Source organism: Scyliorhinus torazame, chromosome 11, assembly GCF_047496885.1.
Source record: "Scyliorhinus torazame isolate Kashiwa2021f chromosome 11, sScyTor2.1, whole genome shotgun sequence".
NCBI lineage: Eukaryota > Metazoa > Chordata > Chondrichthyes > Carcharhiniformes > Scyliorhinidae > Scyliorhinus > Scyliorhinus torazame.
In genome coordinates, this window is record NC_092717.1 from 130105613 (window position 1) to 130128272 (window position 22660).

General features: G+C 42.7%; 1 protein-coding gene across 5 annotated transcripts in view; it reads left to right on the plus strand.

Moving 5' to 3' along the window:
* Positions 1-22660, plus strand: part of LOC140385525 (acyl-protein thioesterase 1-like) — a 96593-nt gene that overhangs the window by 30446 nt on the left and 43487 nt on the right. For 4 of the 5 annotated variants that reach the window (XM_072467758.1, XM_072467762.1, XM_072467761.1 and 1 more), the window contains exons 3-6: positions 367-432; positions 8624-8671; positions 14503-14573; positions 22502-22575. The exons of the other annotated variant lie outside the window; for it this stretch is intronic. In XM_072467758.1, the coding sequence (XP_072323859.1) occupies positions 367-432; positions 8624-8671; positions 14503-14573; positions 22502-22575 (259 nt within the window). The remainder of the gene's footprint in view (positions 1-366; positions 433-8623; positions 8672-14502; positions 14574-22501; positions 22576-22660) is intronic. 5 annotated transcript variants of the gene reach the window in all.

The window sequence follows — 22660 nt, forward strand, 5'->3', positions numbered from 1 at the left end:
TTGGTCAATTTGTCCTGTCTTTGTCTTGAATCATGCTCACTTTCGAGATCTGCCCATACTTAGAGAAAACCTCTTCCAGGTTTGAGGAGCACCCAGTGCCACTGTCAGTTTGCAACCCAATTACTTTCTTTCGTAAAACCGGTACTTCCGGTAAAATGGTACTATGTAAAACCGTAGCAGATTGGGCAAATGTGTTGATTGTTCATTTCATTTGCAGTTACTTGCTGCTTAGTCAATATTTGCACGCATTGGCCCCTTGGGTCAGCTAAAGAATGTGGCTGACATACATTTTCATTGGGAAGGTTTCAAATTTTGCATATGTGCCGCATTTGTTGTTACTGTCTTTATATGCTTTATATCTTGTAGACATGGCTGGGCAGAGGGCTTGGCAGCTATCAAAACATCACATGTGAAATACATATGCCCACATGCGTAAGTACTTTAATAGAAAATTTTATAATGTCCATTTTTGATTTAAGTGCCCAAATCAAAATAAATCTGCATGTTTGCTATAATTCCTTTTATCCTTTCATGGGATGTGGCATTGCTAGCAAAGCCAGCATTTGTTGCCCATCCTGAATTTCCCTTAAATGAGTCAACGCAATGCTGCGGGTCTGGAGTCTAATGTGGACCAGACCAGGTAAGAATGGCAGATTTCCTTCCCTAAAGTGCATAAACCAGATGGGTTTCTATCATAATCAATGATAGCTTCACGGTAACCATTATTGATGCTAGCTTTCATTCCAAATTTTATTAACTGAATTCAGAATTCCACCAGCTGCTATGGTCGGATTTGAACCCATGTCCCAGGGCAACAGAATAAAAGCAAAATACTGAATGACGGAAGTCTGAAATAAAAGCAGAAAATGCTGGAAAGCAGATAATGCTGGAAGACACAGCAGGTCTGGCAGCATCTGTGGACTCGACGTTAACACATTTTTCTCCACATACATGCTGCTAGACCGGAGTCTTTCCAGCATTTCATTCCGCAAAGTATTTGCCTGGGCCCAGGGATTACTAGTCCAGTCATGTTACCATTTTGCCACCATCTACCTCAAAATTCAGTAATATATATTATTAAAGGTTAGAAAATGTGAAAATATTGATCACCTTCAGTTCTCCTCCATACTAAACCCTGCATTCCCAACGTTCCTAGTATCTTACTTGTGAAGACAGGACCAAAGTGTGTATTTAGTTGCTCAGCCATTTCTTTGTCCCCTATAATACACTCGTCTATTTGTGACTGTAAGGGACCTACATTTGGCTTCACCAATCTTTTTCCCTTCACGTACCTATAGAAACTTTTACTGTCAGTTTTTATATTCCCTGCAAGGTTACTTTTGAATTCTACTTTCCCCTTCTTAATCAATCCCTTGATCCTTCTTTGCTGAATTCTAAACCGCTCCCAATCCTCAGTCCTGTTGTTTTTCTTGGCCAATTTATGATACTTCCTTGGATTGAATACTGTCCCTAATTTCTCTTGTGAGCCATTTTACTTTTGTGCCAGATAGAAATAAACAATTGTTGCAGTTCCTCCATGTGCTCTTTGAATGTTTGCCATTGCCTATCCACTGTCATCCCTTTACGTAACATTCCCAATCGATCATAGCCAACTCACGCCTCATTTCATCGTAGTTTTCCTTTAATATTCAGGACCCTAGTCTCACAGTCAACAACTTCACTCTCTATCTTAATATGGTCGCTCATTCCCAAAGGGTCCTGCACAACTAGATTGCCAATGATTCGGTTCTCATTACACAATACCCAATCTAGGATGGCCTGTTCTCTAGTTAGCTCCTCAGCATATTGATCCAGAAAACCATCCTGCATACACTCCAGGAATTCCTCTACGGTATTGTGGCTAAGTTGATTTTCCTAATCTATATGCATTTTGTATTATTTCTTGAGTTTTCCTTACTCCTAAATTACCCTCTGCTGGAACCTCATGCCCTACCGCAAAATCTTTCTATAACCTACCAGTAATACAACTTTTAAAAAAGGTTTTTTGAGTATCCAATTCATTTTTTTTCCAATTAAGGGGCAATTTAACATGGCCAATCCACCTACCCTGCACACCGTTGTGTTGTGGGGGTGAGGCCCATTCAGACATGGAGAGAATGTGAAAACTCCACACGGACAGTGTCCTGGGCCCGGGATCGAACCCGGGTCCTCGGTGCCGTGAGGCAGCAGTGCTAACCACTGTGCCACCGTGCCACCCCCAGTAATACAACTTGATGAACTTCTGCCCATTTCTCATTTGCTTGAATGTGTAACGGTCTCCATTTTCTCATTAATACATTATTTCTAATATAATAACACTCTGGTATACACTCCGATTCCATTTCCAAATATGCTTTCTAATACAACTGCTTTATCTCTGAATTTTTCTGCTGTAATTCAACCAGCCTGCTTGAACTAAAGATACCTGCTTCATCCACCACTTGTTCTTGAGCAACCACCTGATCAAATATGGTTTCTGACGACTGAACCTCAGCCTCCCTATTGATACTCCTCAAGTTCTCTTCCTTCTGTCTTAACCTATGACTTTGTGATCTTGTCATCACACAACCAGGATATACTTCTTGGAGCACCTCAGTTGTGTGACTTTCCACTGGCTTTTCAACCACTGTAGGCTGCACTCCCCATTGTGATCCAGCTTATTAATTACCGAGGCTAGATTGTACCCCTGAAAAGGGTAATTTTTCCATTACTTGTACCACCGCTTCATTTTTTTACTTGACTCTCTAACCTTGCCTTACATAGTGGCACACTTCTCTCACCACTATTTCCGCATACCACCTTTTCTGGCAATACTCCTTCCAAACTATATATCTCCTTATCTCTCCCCATTATATCTCTTTATCTCTCACCATTAAAGATTGACTTGCTCCTGTATTCCTTGCAATCTTAATCTCCACCTTGTACACTCGAGTAAACCGTACCATCACAAATAAAATTCTTAAAAGGTCCTGGCACCTGCTTATCCAACAATGTGTGAGTCGGCTGTACACTCTTGCACCTGGGACAATGTTTTTTCTTCTCACTTTAATAAACCCCACAGGCCTATCCTGTTTTACTGAGTCTGTCTTCCCAGTATTTTTCTTAAGGCAACAAAACTACGACTTCACATGTCCAACTTTTTTTAAAAAGTAGCTAAAGTAAGCAGAAGGTGAGGCTGGGGAATTAATGGGAAACGAGGAACTGGCAAATGCTTTGAATAAGTATTTTACATTTGTCTTCACAGTCGGAGGCACAAGAATATCCCAAGAATAGTAGAAAATCCAAGAGGCAAAAGGAAGGGAGGAACTTAAAACAATCATGATCACTGGAGAAAAAGTAATTGGGGAAATGAATGGGAGTTAAGGTTGACAATTTCCCCCTCTTTTTTTTTTTTTTCTTCCATTTCCAATTTCTTCTATTTTTAATTAAATTCTAGCAAATTCTAATGATTCAAACTGTCTCTTGCAAATTTAAATGTTGAGCTATGGCTTGTATTATTTCTACCTTCCTCACCCCTTTAGATAAGGTTAACTGCAGCTTATCTGCTAAACCCAAAGGTTTAGTTTTAGTGCCCCTGTTTAAACCATCCTGAGGCATCTCTTCCAGACCCAGAAACACTTTTGCAACTGATTATTTAAACCTCAAAGTACAAAATAATGTAACCATTCCATACACACTCACTGTCTTGAGTTCAATAAGCCAAACAAGGCATTATACTTAAGATCCTGGACGAGCCCCTAATTTTATTACCAGACCCCAACAGTGGCTAGGATACTGTACTGAATCCCCAATAATGGGAAACAAGGGACTGGCAAATGCTTTGAAAAGTATGTCTTCACAGTCAAAGATAAATATCCAAAGAATAGTGGAAAATAGAGGCAAAAGGGAGAAACTTAAAACAATCATGGTCACTGGAGAAAAAGTAATTGGGAAAACTAGTGGAAGTTGAAGTTTACCGTTTCCCTTGGACCTGATGACTTTCATCCTAGGCTATTCGAAGAAGTGGCTGCAGAAATGGTAGATGCATTGGTTGTAATCTGCCAAAATTACCTAAATTCTGGAAAGGCCCCAGCAGATTGGAAAGCTGCAAATTTAACACCTTGTTCAAGAAAAGGGAGAAAGAAAGCAGCAAACTAGAGACCACTTAGCCTACAGTCTGTCATTGGGGAAAATGGAAGAACCTATTATTCAGGTGATAATAGCAGAACATTGAGAAAATTGAAATATTATCAGGCAAGGTTACCATGTTTTTGTGAAAGGGAAAATGTTTGACAAATTATTTGGATTTTTTGAGGATGTAGCAAGCAGAGTGGATAAAGCGAGATTGTATGCATTTATTTTTGATTTCTGAAAGGCATTTGATAAGCTGTCACATGAAAGGTTACGCCCTGCACAATATAAGAGCTAATGGTTCTGGGTTGATACGTTAGCCTAGATAGAGGACTGGTTAACAGGAAACCGTTGGGATAAAGGGGTCATTTTCAGGATGACAAACTAACCAGTGCTGGAATCTCAACTAATTAATGATTTGGATGAAGGCTTTAGATATTGACTGTATTGTAGCCAAATTTTCTGATGATGCAAAGAGCGGTAGAAAAAACTGGAGAATACAATGGACTGGATTTTCATTTTATAGGCAGATAGCTCGAGTCAGGGAATTGCCAAACTTTGCTCACCCACCTTGATGAGAGAGTGTCCCACACTGCACAATCTTTGTCCCAGGAGAGTTGGGGTGGGATACAGTTGGTTCTGTAGCCCTCCATATTGGAGTGGGCCACAGAGGCTACAGGGTACCCAGGTGAGTTGGTTAATAGGCCCATCTCAGTTCGTTTATTGTTTTTTTTTTGTTCAATATTGGGTCCTCCACTCCCCATCCATTCCTCATGCCTGATCCATGCCAACTCATGCCCAATGGCGCCTCATACCCATGGCACCCTATGCTTCTACTTACCCCATGACCCCTTATAGCCCCTATGCTAAATTGGTGCCATACCAACAGGCATATGAACATGCAAATTAAGAGCAGGAGTAGAAATGGGGGATTTTCACAGCAGCTTCATTGCAATGTTAATTTTAGGCTACTTGTGACACTAATAAATATGATTATATTCAGCCCCTCGAGCCTGCTCACCATTCATTAAGATCCTGACTGATCTGATTGTGGCCTCAATGCCGCTTTCCTGCCTACTCCCGATACGCCTTGACTTCCTTGTTAGTCAAGAATCTATCTATTTCTGCCTTAAATATATTCAACGACTCTGCCTCCATTGCTCTCTTGGGAAGAGAATTCCAAAGACCCAGGACCCTCCGAGAATAAAATTCTCTTTATTTCTGTCTTAAATGGGTGCCCCCTTTTAATCTGTGTCTCCTAGTTTTGTGCTCTCCCAGAGGCGGAACACTATCTCAGCATCCGCTCTGTTAAAGCCCCTCAGAATCTTGCATATGATCACCTCTCATTCTTTTAAGCTCTTAATGGATACAGCCCCAACCTGTCCAAAGTTACCTCAGGGTAATCCCTTCATCCCAGGAATCTGACGCACTTTCTCTGAACTGCTTCTGAAGCAATATGTTCTTTCTTCAATAAGGATACCAAAACTCTACCCAGCACTTTAGATATGCTCTCACCAAAGCCCTGTACAGCTACAACAGAACATCCCTCCTTTTATATTACACTCCCCTTGCAATAAATGACAGCATTCCATTTGCCCTCCTAATAATTTGCTATACTTGCATTCTAACGTTTTGTGATTCAGGCACCAAGACACCCTGATTCCACCGCAGCTCCGATTTTGGCAATGTCTCTCAATTTAGATAATATACTCTTTTCTGTTCCTGCCAAATGAACAAGTTCACATTTTTCCACGTTATATTTCATCTGCCAAATTTTTGCCCACTTATTTAACCTATCTATATCACATTGCAGACTCCTTTTGTACTCACCTTTGTGTCATCAAATTTAGCAACTATACATTCGGTCACTTTATCCCAGTTGTAGATATAGTTGTAAACCCATGCCTCCCACCCACCACTCTTTTTGCCTTTACACCCTCCGTACTAACTTGCCCAATATCCACCATGAGCAGACCTCTGGAGCAAATGAAGTTCGAAGTACCAATTGCAGACTTTATACTATAAAAGGAAACACTTTCTTTTATGAAAGCCCATTAGATACTTTAGATCCCCATAGCACTTAAAAAAGCAAACATTTGTTGTCATTAAACCCCCCCCCCCCCAACTCCCAATCAGATATTTTTTTGAAATGTATTTTATTACAAATCAAAACAGGTTACAGCGCATGAACAACATGGGAAACAAACTTCCCAGCAACTACACAGTCTGTATGTTTTTTTCCCCCCTTTTACGCCCTCTTTCCTCCTCTTCCCTCCTCTTTCCCCCCCCCCCCCCCCCCCCCGACGAACAGCTCCTCAAACACGGTCACAAATATCCCCCACCTTTTCTCAAAGCTCCCTGCAGAGCCCCTTAACTCATACTTTATTTTCTCCAACCGCAGGAAGTCTCTCTTTCCCCCCCCCCCCCCCCCCCACATCAAAGATAGCTAATACTTCAATAACTTGGGAGCTGTCAATTAAACTGTGAACTTACAACCTCCCAAACAAAGATAATGACACGTTGTAGAAGCAATCAGTCTATACTAATGCAATAGGATTATGTAAACAAACATCTATTGAAATTGCTGGGATCAAATGTTTTTCAATCTGAGACCTAGGCGAACAGTTTATCAAAATTTAAAGGGTAGTGCATTTACATAACTTGTCTATTTCACTGTTCTACGTACCTTATTCACCCTTCATGATCATTTACACCGCCATCTGAAATTGTGGAATGCATGCTGCAGCTTGAGGCCATTCCAGAAGTGAAAATCGGATCTGCTTGTCCTGATTTGTAATTCTTGCCTCTGTGCTTCAAGCGCTACCCTTTGTCCTACCGAAGAAAATGGCATCTGGCCAAAGAGACTGCAAAGGAATATAGAGGCATACAAGCCTATGAATTAGGAGCAGAAATAGACCACTTGGTCTATCAGGCCTGCTCCAACATTCAGTAAGATCATGGCTGATCTAATTGTAACCCCAGCTCCCATGTTTCTACCTAGCTTCCCACCACCACCCTCAAAGATTCTGTGCGGAGTCTGCACGTTCTCCCCGTGTCTGCGTGGGTTTCCTCCGGGTGCTCCGGTTTCCTCCCACAGTCCAAAGACGTGCAGGTTAGGTGGATTGGCCGTGATGAATTCTCCTTAGCGACCAAAAAAGGTTAGGAGGGGTTATTGGGTTACGGGGATAAGGTGGAAGTGAGGGTTTAAGTGGGCCAGTGCAGACTCGATGGGCTGAATGGCCTCCTTCTGCACTTTATGTTCTATAACCTTTCACCCCTTGCTTATCAAGAATCTATCTAGCTCTGCATTAAAAATATTCAAAGACTCTGCTTCCACTACCTCTTCAGGAAGGACGTTCCAAAGACTCACTACCCTCAGAGAAAGCATTTCTCCTCACCTGTCTTCAATTGGTGACCCGTTAATTTTAAACAATGATCCCTAGTTCTAGATTCTCCCACAAGAGGAAACATCCCTTTCACTTTCAAATGCATTTCATGACCTCCTCTTCCAAATATTGTTTCCTGCTTATTATGTCTGGTCTATCCTAAAGGTTAAGATTGTCCATGATTAATACTTTTCTGCTCCTAATTCTTGATTAATATTCTATACGACAGTATAGTTACTGTCGGGGAGTCCATAAACTATTCCCACAGGTCTTTGTACTCTTTGTTATTTCTTATTTCAACTTCTGCTGATTCCCCCTCCTGCTATACGGAGCCAAAATTCTTCATCGGTATTGTTCTTAATGCTGCCCTTATTATTCGAGCTGCCCCTTTTTCATTTTGCCTGTCTTGGAATTGTCAAGATCTTGGGTTCTTTGCAACCACATCTCTTCAACAGCTAGTAGATCAAACCCATTTATCTCTTTGTGCCATTAATTTGTCTACCTTGTACAAATGCTTCATTCACTCAGATAGAGCACCTTTTGTTTTGATGTTTAATAGATTTGATCCGATGCACCATCACTATTACACTTTTATCCCTTCTTATGAGACTGTTTATCCTTACCCAAAATGCTAAAGTGTTCCATGGCCTTACCTTTTCTTTCTGGGTTTATAAATTTCCCTCGCTCTCACCACGTTCTTTCCCCTCCCACTTCTACTGCCAGTCTCCTTAGGTTAAAGTCCTATTTCTAACTCTAGTTATATAATTACAAGGACACTGTTCCTCCTCAGCTTAAGTGCTGCGTGTCCCAAAGGGACAATTCAATCTTTGCACAGTACCAGTGTCAGTGGCCCATAAATTGAAACTCTTGTCTCCTACATTATTGTTGAAATGATAAAATGCCAATCCAGAGATGATTAACTTTTAAGGTTTTGGGTCAAAATCCTGAAACTTTCTAACAGTGCTGCGAGTCTGCCTCCAAGGACTGCAGTGGCTCCAGAAGGTGGCTCACCACAAGCTTCTCGAGGGCTATTAGGGCTGGACAGTAAATGCTGTCTTTGCCAGTGATGCTTACATCCCATGAACAAATTTTTAATAAGTTAACGTATGGTTTATATTTGTTTTTAGGCCTATTGCTCCTGTCACAATGAACTTCAGAATGAGTATGTCATCCTGGTAAGTATTTGATCAGAATGGATGCTATTTGTAATGCTATTGCAGTTGGTCGATATGAACTGTCATGCGGGTGCAAGAAATTTTAGAAGTGCATTAGTAATCATAGATTATCATAGAATTTACAGTGCAGAAGGAGGCCATTCGGCCCATCGAGTCTGCACCAGCTCTTGGAAAGAGCACCCTACCCAAAGTCAACACCTCCACCCTATCCCCATAACCCAGTAACCCCACCCAACACTAAGGGCAATTTTGGACACTAAGGGCAATTTATCATGGCCAATCCACCTAACCTGCACATCTTTGGACTGTGGGAGGAAACCGGAGCACCCGGAGGAAACCCACGCACACACTGGGAGGACATGCAGACTCCGCACAGACAGTGACCCAAGCCGGAATCGAACCTGGGACCCTGGAGCTGTGAAGCAATTGTGCTATCCACAAGGCTACCGTGTTGCCCCTAAGGAAGGAAGTAATGTTCCTTCCTTATGGTTAGCACTGTTGCTTCACAGCGCCAGGGTCCCAGGTTCGGTTCCCGGCTTGGGTCACTGTTTGTGTGCACATCCTCCCTGTGTCTGCGTGGGTATCCTCTGGGTGCTCCGGTTTCCTCCCACAAGTCCTGTAAGATGTGCTGTTAGGTAATTTGGACATTCTGAATTCTTCCTCCATGTACCCGAATAGGCACCGGAATGTGGTGACTAGGAGCTTTTTGCAATAACTTCATTGCAGTGTTAATGTAAGCCTACTTGTGACAATAAAGATTATTATTATTAATAAGAATTTCTTCTTTATGTAGCATTGCAAGCCCTTAATCCCTATGTGTGTCTATCTGTCAAATAATGTTTTTGGAGCTTTAAGTGTCCTGTTCTATCTTGCTCCGAGCCTTGCAATCCCTGACGCCTCCAATAATAAAACAGCCCAAGCCAATCCAAAGCAGGACCTGAATGGCTTGGGCTTCCATGTGGGAAGTAATATTTTCAGCATACAAATGTTGTACAGTGACTGTTGGACAACGACGACCACAGGAATATAGAACGTAGGAACAAGAGACGGCCATTTGGACCTTTGAGCCTGCTCCGTCATCAATAAGATCATTGCCTGATTTCATTTTGATCTCCGCTCCACCTTCCTGTTTGCCCCAGGACCCACTGCTTTTTGGAGAAGAGACTTCCACAGATAAACAATCCTCTAGAGAAAGGATTCCTCCACGACTACTTAAATCGGAGACTTCTTAATATTAAACTGTGTCCTCCTTTCAGTATCTGCTCCATGAAGTCCCATCAGGATCTTGTATTTAAATAAGATCACACCTCATTCTTCTAAACTCCAGTGGGTGTTGGCCTAACCTGTTCAACCTTTCCTCCTAAAATGAGCCCTCCGTTCCAGAAATGGGTGGAGTGAACCTTCTCTGAACTGTTTCCTTTTTCAAATAATGAGACCAAAATTATAGACCATACTTCACAAATGGACTCACCTAAGACCCTGCGCAACTACAGTTAAACATGCTTGCTTTTATATTCCCATTCCCTTGCAATCGATACCAACATTCCATTTGCCTTCCTAACCACTTGCTGCACTTGCATACTAACTTTTTGTGATTCACGTACCAGGACACCCAGAGCCCTCCCTGCTGCAGAATTCAGTAAACTCGCTATTTAAATAGTATGCTATTTTTCTATCCTTCCTCCTGAATTAGATAAGTTCACATTTTCCCACATTATGCTCCATTAATACCCAATGACTTCTGATTTTCAGTATCACCACCATTTCCTGAGTCCCTTCCATTAACATTTCAGAAGTCGCCATTGACTAATTATTATTAAATCTGCACTGGAGCAGCCATTACAATGCATTGCTCCCGTTGCCTTGGCAGAGCAGGATTAGGAGCATGAGTAGGCCCTTTTACCCCTATCAAACCTGCTGTGCCATTCAGTTAGGTCATAGTTAATTTATACCTTGACTCCATTTACCTGAGTAACTCCATATCAATTGATGCCCTCATCTAACAAAAATCCTTCTAAATGCCTTGAAAGCTCCAGTTGTCCCAAAATCCACAGTACTTTGTGGCAGAAAATTCCAGATTGCTACAAACCCTTGTGTGAAAAACTTTCCTGATTTTATTGCTAAATAGTCTGGCTCTAATTTAAGAACATGTCCTCGATTCTACCAGCAGATAAAAGCACTTCTACCCAAGAAATACTTTCAAATATTTTAATCCCTGCGATCAGATTACTCCTCAGTTTCCTTTGCTAAAAGGAATAAAAGCAAAATTTATCCAACCTGTTCTTTTAGTTTCATCCTCTTGGTTATGGTATCATTCTGTGCTGCTCCCCTCTGAAGCTAGTTTGTCCTTCCTGAGGTGGGAAACCCAAAACTGAATTCTGTACTCCAGGTGGCTTCTGATGGAGACACTATGTAACTGAAATGTAACTTCTTCTCTTCGTATTCCAGACCCCTTTAAGACAAACGCCAATATTGCTTTGTCTTTCTGATTGCTTTATGCACCTATCTGCTGGCTTTTAATGAATTTTGTAGTTGGACTCCCAAATCAGTTTGCTCCTTTAGTTTCAAAGTGGATGGCATTAACATGCCCACGTTGAACTTCATCTGCCATAATATTGTCCATACATATTAATGAGCCTGTCTCTTTGACACTTCCCAATCCCATCGGTGTCAGCCATGGCTCAGTTAGTAGCATTCTTTCCTCTTGAGCAAGTGCAAAACTGTTGTTTGGCATTACAGGGCCGAAATGATGGAATGCTGTTCTGTAGGGAGGGCTCCTTTTCTTCAGATAAAATGTTAAACTGACACCTCTCGGGTGCGGGACTGCACAGTGGTTGGTACTGCTGCCTCACAGCGCCAGAGAACCCTAGTTCGATTCTGACCTCTGATGACTGGATTTCCTCTGGGTGCTCAGGTTTCCTCCCACAGTCAAAGATGTATAGGTTAGGTGGATTGGCTATGCTAAATTGCCCCCACGTAGGGTTACGGGGATAAGGTGGGGAATTGGGCCTGGTAGGGTGCTTTTTCAAATGGTCGGTGTAGACTTGATGGGCCGAATGGCCTCCTTCTGCACTGTAGGGATTCTATTCTATGCTTCTATGAGTGTAGGAGGAACTTCATCACCCAAAGGGTTGTGAATCTCTGGAATTCCTTGCCCAGTGAAGCAGTTGAGGCTCCTTCTTTAAACGTTTTTAAGAAAAAGATAGATGCCTTTCTAAAGAATAAAGGGATTCGGGGATATGGTGTACGGGCCGGAGAGTGGAGCTGAGTCCACAAAGATCAGCCATGATCTCATTAAATGGCGGAGCAGGCTCGAGGGCCCAGATGGCCTACTCCTGTTCCTAAATCTTGTGTTCTTATGAAAAATCTGATGGCACTATTTCTAAGAAGAGCAGGGTGTCCCTGGTGTCCAGACCAATGTTTATCCCGCAATCAACTTCCTTTTCAAAAAGAAAATAGATTATCTCGTCATATCAATCCCATTGCTGTTTGTGGGAGCTTGCTGTGCACAAATTGGCTATACTATCCATCAACAAAGTGGTGTGAGGTATCTGTGACAATGCTATTAAGCAGCACCCGCACAGCAATAACCTGCTCACCGTTGCTTAGTTTGGATTCTAGCAGGGATATTTGGCTCCAAACCTCCCTACAGCCTTGGCCCAAACATGAAAAAAAAAATCTGAATTCCAGAGGTGAGCTGCAAGTGACTGCTGTTACATATAGAGATTCTCCACTGATTGGAGTCATATCTAGCACTAAAGGAAGACCGTTGTGGTTGTTGGGAGGCTAATCATCTCTGCCCCAGAGAATCTGCATGCATTTCTCAGGGTAACGTTATTGACCCAACAACCCAACCATCATCAGTTGTTTCTTCAATTACCTTCCTTCCATCATAAAGTCAAAAGTGGGCATGTTAGCTGATGATTGCACTGTTCAGAATCACTGAAGACTCCTCAGATACCGAAGTCCTCTGTGTCTGCATGTATCAAGACCTGACCACCTTCTGGTTTAGACTGATAAGTGACAAGTGACATTCGTACCACACAAATGCTAGGTTGTGACCATCTTCAAGAGAGAATCTAACTTCATCTCCCTTTGACATTCAATAGCATTATAATTGCTGAATCTCCCACTTATCAACATACTGGGGGTTACCATTGGCCAGAAACTGAACTGGACCAACCTTATAAATACTGTGTCTACAAGAGCAGGTCAGAGGCTGGGAATTCTTGTGGCGAACAGATCATCACCTGACTTCCGTCGGCTATCTGTAAGGCACAAGTTAATGTGATGGAATACTCTCTATTTTCCTGGATATGTGCAGCTCTGACAGCACTTGAGAAGCTTGACACTCCAGAACCCACTTGACTTGCACCCCATCCACACCTTAATACCTTCACTCCCTCCACAACGTACTGGCAGCAGTGTGCACCACCTGAAAGATGCACTGCAGCAAGTTGTCAAGCTCCCCTTGACAATATCTTCGAAACCCACCACCCCTACCACCTAGAAAGAAAAGGGTAGCAGTTGCTTAAGAGTACCACTGCCAGCAATTTCTCCTGAAAGCGCCACACTATCCTAATTTGAAACTATATCCCTATCCCTTAACAGTCACTGGGCCAAAAACATGAACTTCTTTCCTAACACCACTGTGGGCGTATTTGCACCACTTTGACTGTATTGCTTCAAGAAAATGACTCAATACCACTCTCGAGGGCAATTAGGTATGGGTGACAAATGAATAAGTGCAGTTTTGTCAACACCACTTGCGTCCCATGAATAAAGAATACAACAAGATATGATCATTACTATATTACAGTATTAACAACTGCATCCAGCATCTCCTTGTTAAATTTTTTAAAAATTGTTTAGCCTGGTTAGTTTAAGTATTCCTCTTGTCTCCTACTCTAAATAATAATAAAGATTATTATTATTATTGACATCCCCACCGGACTTGATATCTACTTCTTTCACCATTGGCTCTCTCTCAAATTATGGGGGTGCGTGATCGTAACAAAGTAATCATGGCTGATTGCTGCAGTACATTTGATATGTAGTATGTTTCTTTAGTCCCTTTCATGATCTGTGCCCCAAAGTGCATGAATAATGAAGTACTTCTGAAATGTAGCCATTTTGTAATGTAGGACATTGCTTCTCAGAAATATTTATATATAATTTATGCTCACTTTGAGTAGTCAAAATCTCACAGCAAGGTACTGCCAGTATTATTCTCTAAATATCTATTTGTGTACAAGACAGTGCTCATCTTCACCTGACATTTGTTGGTGAGCAAGATATTGGAAAGTATAGCAACCCAAGAGAAAACAACCACAATGATAACCTTCAACATGACCTGAGGTTCAGAAATTTTTAAGTTAGGGCTCTGATAGGTAACTTGAAACGGGCTAAATTTAAATGAATACATTTCAGGATGAGACAAGAGGAATACTTTGAAACTAACCAGGCTAAACAAGCTAAAATGCATGAACAAAGAGAGAGTGCAAATTAACCCCTAAAAGTATTGCAAGGGAAGAAAGTTGACTGAGGTAACAAAAAAAAAATGCAGGAACATTTAGAATGGACGAGCACTAAGAAATAAAACGCAAGAGCTAAGTCAAAAGCAAAGAAGAAACAGTACTTCAACGAGCAGCGTAAGACGAGATGAAAAACCAAGAAGCAGAAAATGGGCTTCAAACTGAGGGAGAATACAAAGCAGGAACTAACTGAAATGAAGAGGTGCTCACAAAAAGACAAGCAAACATGGGTTATTCAGTTTGGGACGACTAAGTTAATTCTTTTCAGATTTGTCAGTGAAACATTTCTTCCCATAGGTTTGATATCATTGGACTTTCTGTGGATTCTGTTGAAGATGAGGGAGGAATCAAAAATGCAGCAGAAAATGGTAAGGGAGAAAAACACTTCTCATAACTATTGCTTAATTAAGTCACGAACTGTTGATGATAAATAATTATAACCACATCAGACTTTCTAAAGCTAGGCTGCTTTGAAACTTTTTGCCTCATCCATTAAGAATTTTTTTGGTGGGTAATATTAAATATTTATATCAATTGGCTAACTATCTGCTTAAGTTACTAAAAATCTGAGATGTGTTACTGTTATTCCATGTTTTTCAGCATGCCCACAGAATTTTTGCTTCTCTCTGACCTACCTTTAACATTTCACCATGTAAAATATATGACTGAGAGATGAAATAAGTTTCCATCCCCAGGGTCCTCACGGAATCGACTTCATGGTTTGAATCCAATCGATTCTATTTTTTGTTTTGCTTATCTTCCTTTCTATCCTGGGCCCTTGATGAACATTTCTTTGCACATCTCCAGTATTTAAGGTTGATTTTTGTTTTAATTGGTACTTTACTGTACCCTTTTCAATTCTGTTTCAAAACCACTTCATCTTTACTCCCTCCCTGCCTTCAAGACCTAAAACCCTGTGCCTTTGATTTTTTAACTTTCCACCCAACCTGTTAAAATTCATATATTCCCTGCTCAGTATGCAAATTTGTAACTTCTCCACTTTGTAGTGTTCTCCTCAGATATTTAAAAATAAATAAATTGAGAAGCACAAGTATGTAAGCTTTTCTGGAATATACCTTCTAATGTTGTCAGTTACTGGGTTAACAATCACAGGGAAAGTAAAAAAGATGCAAATCTTGTCACTTTGTGAGTCAGTGCCAATGGTTATCCCTGGAATCTGGCAAACTTTTAATAAAATGTCGTATTAATACCTGTATTGTAAATAATGTATTGATCTTTAAGGCAGGCTTTCACATCGTTTTGAATTTCCCACCTTACTTTGGACACTAAAGAAGTATAGGATAAGAAAAGCCATTTGGCCCACTTTTATTCCTCGACAAAGAACCTATTTGCTGTGGTGGTCTTTAGTTTTCTTGGCTATCATGTCTGGGTGAAGATCTTCATTAATGGCACAAGATGTCAGCATTGGCTTAGTGGTAGCACCTGAGTCAGAAGTTTCAAATGTAGCTCTAGAGACTTGAGCACAAAATCCAGGCGTATTCTGTATTGTCTGAGATGCCATCTTGTGGATGAGACGTTAAACCGAGGTTCCATCTTCCCTCTTGGATGTATGTGAAATATTCCATGGAATCCTTTCATAGTAGAGCAGGGAATAAATAGAGCGGCGGCTGCAGAGGGCACCCAAGGTCAGCTGTGAGTCTAGCGTGGATAAATACAGTGGTGGAACAGGAGGCCAAAGTCTAGGAGTGAGAGCTGAGCAAGACTGCCAGGGATATGCCAGGAACTTGGGGACAGATTTTCTCATCCAAGGCAGGAATTGGCGGATCCTGTTTTGCACTCCTGCATCCAACTCCAGCCTGCCATGAAACACTGTTGTCATGGGGCCAGGTTCTTTAATGACCCTAGACAATTCTACCACCCAGTAAGTGGCTGGGGAGTCAGGAATAGAGGGAGAATATCAGTGAAGCTGGCCACATTCTGGCCTGAAAGCTGCTGCTTGCGCATGGTCCTTCTCAAAACAATGGTGGTCTTCATAGAACCATAGAATTTACAGTGCAGAAGGAAGCCATTCGACCCATTGAGTCTGCACCGGCTTTGGAAAGGGCACCCCACTTTAGCCCATGCCTCCACCCTATCCCCACACCTCCACCCTATCCCAGTAACCCTACCTAACCTTTTTGGATACTAAGAGCAATTTAGCATAACCAATCCACCTAACCTGCACATCTTTGGACTGTGGGAGGAAACCGGAGCACCCGGAGGAATCCCACGCAGACACAGAGAATGTGCAAACTTCGCAAAGACAGTGACCCAAGCTGGGAATTGAACCTGGGACCCTGGAGCTGTGGAGCAACTGTGCTAACCATTGTGCTATCGTGCTGCCCAATATTCAGTGATCAGGAGAGCTGGGACATGGGATACGGTAGAAAAACGTTAGTTATTAAAATGTCATTGCTCAGTAGTTTTTCGCCCAAGCTTTGCATTTTGCATAAAATAAAACTCAACACAGTCATCCATGTTCTAACCAAACTAGCTATTCTGCTTCTGAGAGCTTCTAACAGTTGTCATCCCCATGAAAATCCCTGGAGGTCAGTAGGGTGGCACAATAGCACAGTGGTTAGCACTGTCCCAGGTTCGATTCCTGGCTTGGGTCACTGTCTGTATGGGGTCTGCACATTCTCCCTGTGTCTGCGTGGATTTCCTCCGGGTGCTCCGGTTTCCTCCCACAAGTGTTGAAAGACGTGCGGTGAGGTTTTTTGGGCATTCTGAATTCTCCCTCCGTGTACCAGAACAGGTGCTGGAATGTGGCGACTGGGGGCTTTTCACAGTAACTTCATTGCAATGTAAGCCTACTTGTGACAATAAACATTATTAGGTGAGCTCTTAAAAGAGTTCCACAGTGACCTCAATATGCCCAGTTAATGAGGCAGGTGACTTAACTTTGCTGCCCCCACTCAGCTCTCTTTCCTCCCCCACCCACCCCAAGTCCACAGGAAACATCAGAGTAGGGGGTCAAAGATTGTACACTGGCACAGGGGCTACCATTGTTTTGTTTTTTCCCTTCCTCCCCAGTTCCATCCCAATCTAGTATAAGAACAGAGAGACCGGTAGAGATATATAGAACTGGGTTGCGAATCAACAGACAGCTCAGCAAACTTGGATGTAACACTTTAACAATAAGGCAGTGGAGGAATTGAGAGGGGGGAATGTAGAGGTGGAGACGGCAGCTGTCAGTGTATGCACTCCAGTGGTTAATGTCACAATAGTACATAGAACATAGAAAAATGCAGCACAGAACAGGCCCTTCGCCCCACGATGTTGTGCCGAACCTTTGTCCTAGATTAATCATAGAATATCATTGAATTTACAGTGCAGAAGGAGGCCATTTGGCCCATTGAGTCTGCACCGGCTCTTGGAAAGAGCACCCTACCCAAAGTCAACACCTCCACCCAACACTAAAGGTAATTTTGGACACTAAGGGCAATTTATCATGGCCAATCCACCTAACCTGCACATCTTTGGACTGTGGGAGGAAACCCACGCACACACTGGGAGGATGTGCAGACTCCGCACAGACAGTGACCCAAGCCGGAATCGAACCTGGGACCCTGGAGCTGTGAAGCAATTGTGCTATCCACAATGCTACCATGCTGCCCTTAAGAACAAATAAACCTACACTATATCATTTTATCGTAATCCATGTACCTATCCAATAGCTGCTTGAAGGTCCCTAATGTTTCCGACCTAATTACTTTCACAGGCAGTGCCTTCCATGCCCCCACTACTCTCTGGGTAAATAACCTACCTCTGACATCCCCCCTATATCTTCCACCATTCACCCTAAATTTATGTCCCCTTGTAATGGTTTGTTCCACCCGGGGAAAAAGTCTCTGACTGTCTACTCTATCTATTCCCCTGATCATCTTATAAACCTCTATCAAGTCGTCCCTCATCCTTCTCCGTTCTAATGAGAAAAGGCCTAACACCCTCAACCTTTCCTCGTAAGACCTACTCTCCATTCCAGGCAACATCCTGGTAAATCTCCTTTGCACCTTTTCCAAAGCTTCCACATCCTTCCTAAAATGAGGCGACCAAAACTGTACACAATACTCCAAATGTGGCCTTACCAAAGTTTTGTACAGCTGCACCATCACCTCACGGCTCTTAAATTCAATCCCTCTGTTAATGAACGCCAGCACACCACAGGCCTTCTTCACAGCTCTATCCACTTGAGTGGCAACTTTCAAAGATGTATGAACATAGAACATAGAAAATACAGCACAGAACAGGCCCTTCGGCCCACGATGTTGTGCCAAACCTTTGTCCTAGATTAATCATAGATTATCATTGAATTTACAGTGCAGAAGGAGGCCATTCGGCCCCCTGAGTCTGCACCGGCTCCTGGAAAGAGCACCCTACCCAAACTCAACACCTCCACCCAACACCAAGGGCAATTTTGGACATTTAGGGCAGTTTATCATTGGCCAATTCATCTAACCTGCACATCTTTGGACTGTGGGAGGGAACCGGAGCACCCGGAGGAAACCCACGCAGACACGGGGAGGACGTGCAGACTCCACACAGACAGTGACCCAAGCCGGAATTGAACCTGGGACCCTGGAGCTGTGAAGCAATTGTGCTATCCACAATGCTACCGTGCTGCCCTTAAGAACAAATAAATCTACACTATATCATTTTACCGTAATCCATGTACCTATCCAATAGCTGCTTGAAGGTCCCTAATGTTTCCGACTCAACTACTTTCACAGGCAGTGCATTCCATGCCCCCACTACTCTCTGGGTAAAGAACCTACCTCTGATATCCCTCCTATATCTTCCACCTTTCACCTTAAATTTATGTCCCCTTGTAATGGTTTGTTCCACCCGGGGAAAAAGTCTCTGACTGTCTACTCTATCTATTCCCCTGATCATCTTATAAACCTCTATCAAGTCGCCCCTCATCCTTCTCCGTTCTAATGAGAAAAGGCCTAGCACCCTCAACCTTTTCTCGTAAGACCTACTCTCCATTCCAGGCAACATCCTGGTAAATCTTCTTTGCACCTTTTCCAAAGCTTCCACATCCTTCCTAAAATGAGGCGACCAGAACTGTACACAGTACTCCAATTGTGGCCTTACCAAAGTTTTGTACAGCTGCATCATCACCTCACGACTCTTAAATTCAATCCCTCTGTTAATGAACGCGAGCACACCATAGGCCTTCTTCACAGCTCTATCCACCAAAGTGGCAACTTTCAAAGATGTATGAACATAGACCCCAATATCTCTCTGCTCCTCCACATTGCCAAGAACTCTGTATTCCGCATTCATATTTGTCCTTCCAAAATGGACAATCTCACACTTTTCAGGGTTAAACTCCATCTGCCACTTCTCAGCCCAGCTCTGCATCCTATCTATGTCTCTTTGCAGCCGACAACAGCCCTCCTCACTATCCACAACTCCACCAATCTTCGTATCGTCTGCAAATTTACTGACCCACCCTTCAACTCCCTCATCCAAGTCATTAATGAAAATCACAAACAGCAGAGGACCCAGAACTGATCCCTGCGGTACGCCACTGGTAACTGGGATCCAGGCTGAATATTTCCCACCCACCACCACTCTCTGACTTCTATCGGTTAGCCAGTTTGTTATCCAACTGGCCAAATTTCCCACTATCCCATGCCTCCTTACCTTCTGCAGAAGCCTACCATGGGGAACCTTATCATATGCCTTACTAAAATCCATGTACGCTACATCCACTGCTTTACCTTCATCCACATGCTTGGTCACCTCCTCAAAGAATTCAATAAGACTTGTAAGGCAAGACCTACCCCTCACAAATCCGTGCTGACTATCCCTAATCAAGCAGTGTCTTTCCAGATGCTCAGAAATCCTATCCTTCAGTACCCTTTCCATGACTTTGCCTGCCACCGAAGTAAGACTAACTGGCCTGTAATTCCCAGGGTTATCCCTATTCCCTTTTTTGAACAGGGGCACGACATTCGCCACTCTCCAATCCCCTGGTACCACCCCTGTTACCACCCCTGTTGACAGTAACGACGAAAAGATCATTGCCAACGGCTCTGCAATTTCATCCCTTGCTTCCCATAGAATCCTTGGATATATCCCGTCAGGCCCGGGGGACTTGTCTATCCTCAAGTTTTTCAAAATGCCCAACACATCTTCCTTCCTAACAAGTATTTCCTCGAGCTTACCAGTCTGTTTCACACTGTCCTCTCCAACAATATGGCCCCTCTCATTTGTAAATACAGAAGAAAAGTACTTGTTCAAGACCTCTCCTATCTCTTCAGACTCAATACACAATCTCCCGCCACTGTCCTTGATCGGACCTACCCTCGCTCTAGTCATTCTCATATTTCTCACGTATGTGTAAAAGGCCTTGGGGTTTTCCTTGATCCTACCCGCCAAAGATTGTTCATGCCCTCTCTTAGCTCTCCTAATCCCTTTCTTCAGTTCCCTCCTGGCTATCTTGTATCCCTCCAACGCCCTGTCTGAACCTTGTTTCCTCAGCCTTACATAAGTCACCTTTTTCCTCTCGAGACATTCAACCTCTCTTGTCAACCATGGTTCCCTCACTCGACCATCTCTTCCCTGCCTGACAGGGACATACATATCAAGGACACGTAGTACCTGTTCCTTGAACAAGTTCCACATTTCACTTGTGTCCTTCCCTGACAGCCTATGTTCCCAATTTATGCACTTCAATTCTTGTCTGACAACATCGTATTTACCCTTCCCCCAATTGTAAACCTTGCCCTGTTGCACACACCTAGCCCTCTCCATTGCTAAAGTGAAAGTCACAGAATTGTGGTCACTATCTCCAAAATGCTCCCCCACTAACAAATCTATCACTTGCCCTGGTTCATTACCAAGTACTAAATCCAATATTGCCCCTCCTCTGGTCGGACAATCTACATACTGTGTTAGAAAAGCTTCCTGGACGCACTGCACAAACACCACCCCATCCAAACTATTTGATCTAAAGAGTTTCCACTCAATGTTTGGGAAGTTAAAGTCACCCATGACTACTACCCTGTGACTTTTCCACCTTTCCAAAATCTGTTTCCCAATCTGTTCCTCCACATCTCTGCTACTATTGGGGGGCCTATAGAAAACTCCTAACAAGGTGACTGCTCCTTTCCTATTTCTGATTTCAACCCATACTACCTCAGTAGGCTGATACTCCTCAAACTGCCTTTCTGCAGCTGTTATACTATCTCTAATTAACAATGCAACCCCCCCCCCCCCCACCTCTTTTACCACCCTCCCTAATCTTATTGAAACATCTATAACCAGGGACCTCCAACAACCATTTCTGCCCCTCTTCTATCCAAGTTTCCGTGATGGCCACCACATCGTAGTCCCAAGTAGAATGAAGAAGCGAAGGAGCGTGGCGGGTATAGTTCCTTCGAGAAGTTGAGGTAACTTGCACTTGGGCATTGTAACAAGAGATCTCATTACTGCAGGTATTGTGACTATTGTCAGGAAAGGAAGTAGGGTGTATAACAAAGCCAGGGCAGTCCCTCACTTAGTATGCTATAAAAGAAGAGGCATTTATGGGAATGATGTGATTGACACTGTCAAAGGTTGAAGGCAATTTGAGGAGGGATGACGTACCATGAGCAGAGTCGCAGAGTTCCATTTGTGCTTTTGGAAAAAAGAGTGCAGCTCATTAGAGCTGTTGAAGTGGGGAGTTGTGGGAAAGATTAACATGTTTTGGAAGTTAACAGCAAATTAAATTACAAAGGAGAGACTGAAGATAGAGAGCAGTTTGAGGATCGGGAGATCAAGGGTACAGTAAATTGTAGCTTATAAGTCCACCTGGCGTCTAAGGCAACTTCATTTTCCAGACATACTGATCATGATTTGCATATAGTCTGCATACAAGTCACCCCCCTTTTCAGCATGACATGATATACACTCATTAGTAGTGGACCTCCATTTTTACTCCACAAATGCACATTATACTTGTTAGTGTCTTATTACTGGACACAAGGCATCAAGCCTTGTGTTGTGAAGATGTGCAGTAGTTTAAAACTTCTGCCTTGGATGCTGATGATATTTGGCGACCACCCACGTCCACACCGGCAGTTCACTTTCATACTTGGCATAAAAGTTGACCCCTGTCTTTGGAAGGATTTTTCAAGACCTCAAAGACAGAGTTCTATGGCAACACCGGTAATTTTTTGGGGAAGGACGATGGCACTGTTTTTCTCAGTACGCAATTTATACAAAATAAAAATGTGTAATTTTTCTTTGGAGATTGACTCAGAAAATTATGCAATGTAATAACTGTTCACTATTTATTTTGCAGTTAAAGCAATGATAGATCTAGAAGTTAAGAATGGAATACCGTCTCACCGAATTATTTTGGGAGGATTTTCCCAGGTGATGTATCATATGAGCAAAACATCGTGCCTACTGTAATAAAAGCTGGAAATACCTAGCTGATCAGGCAGCATCTCTGGAGAGA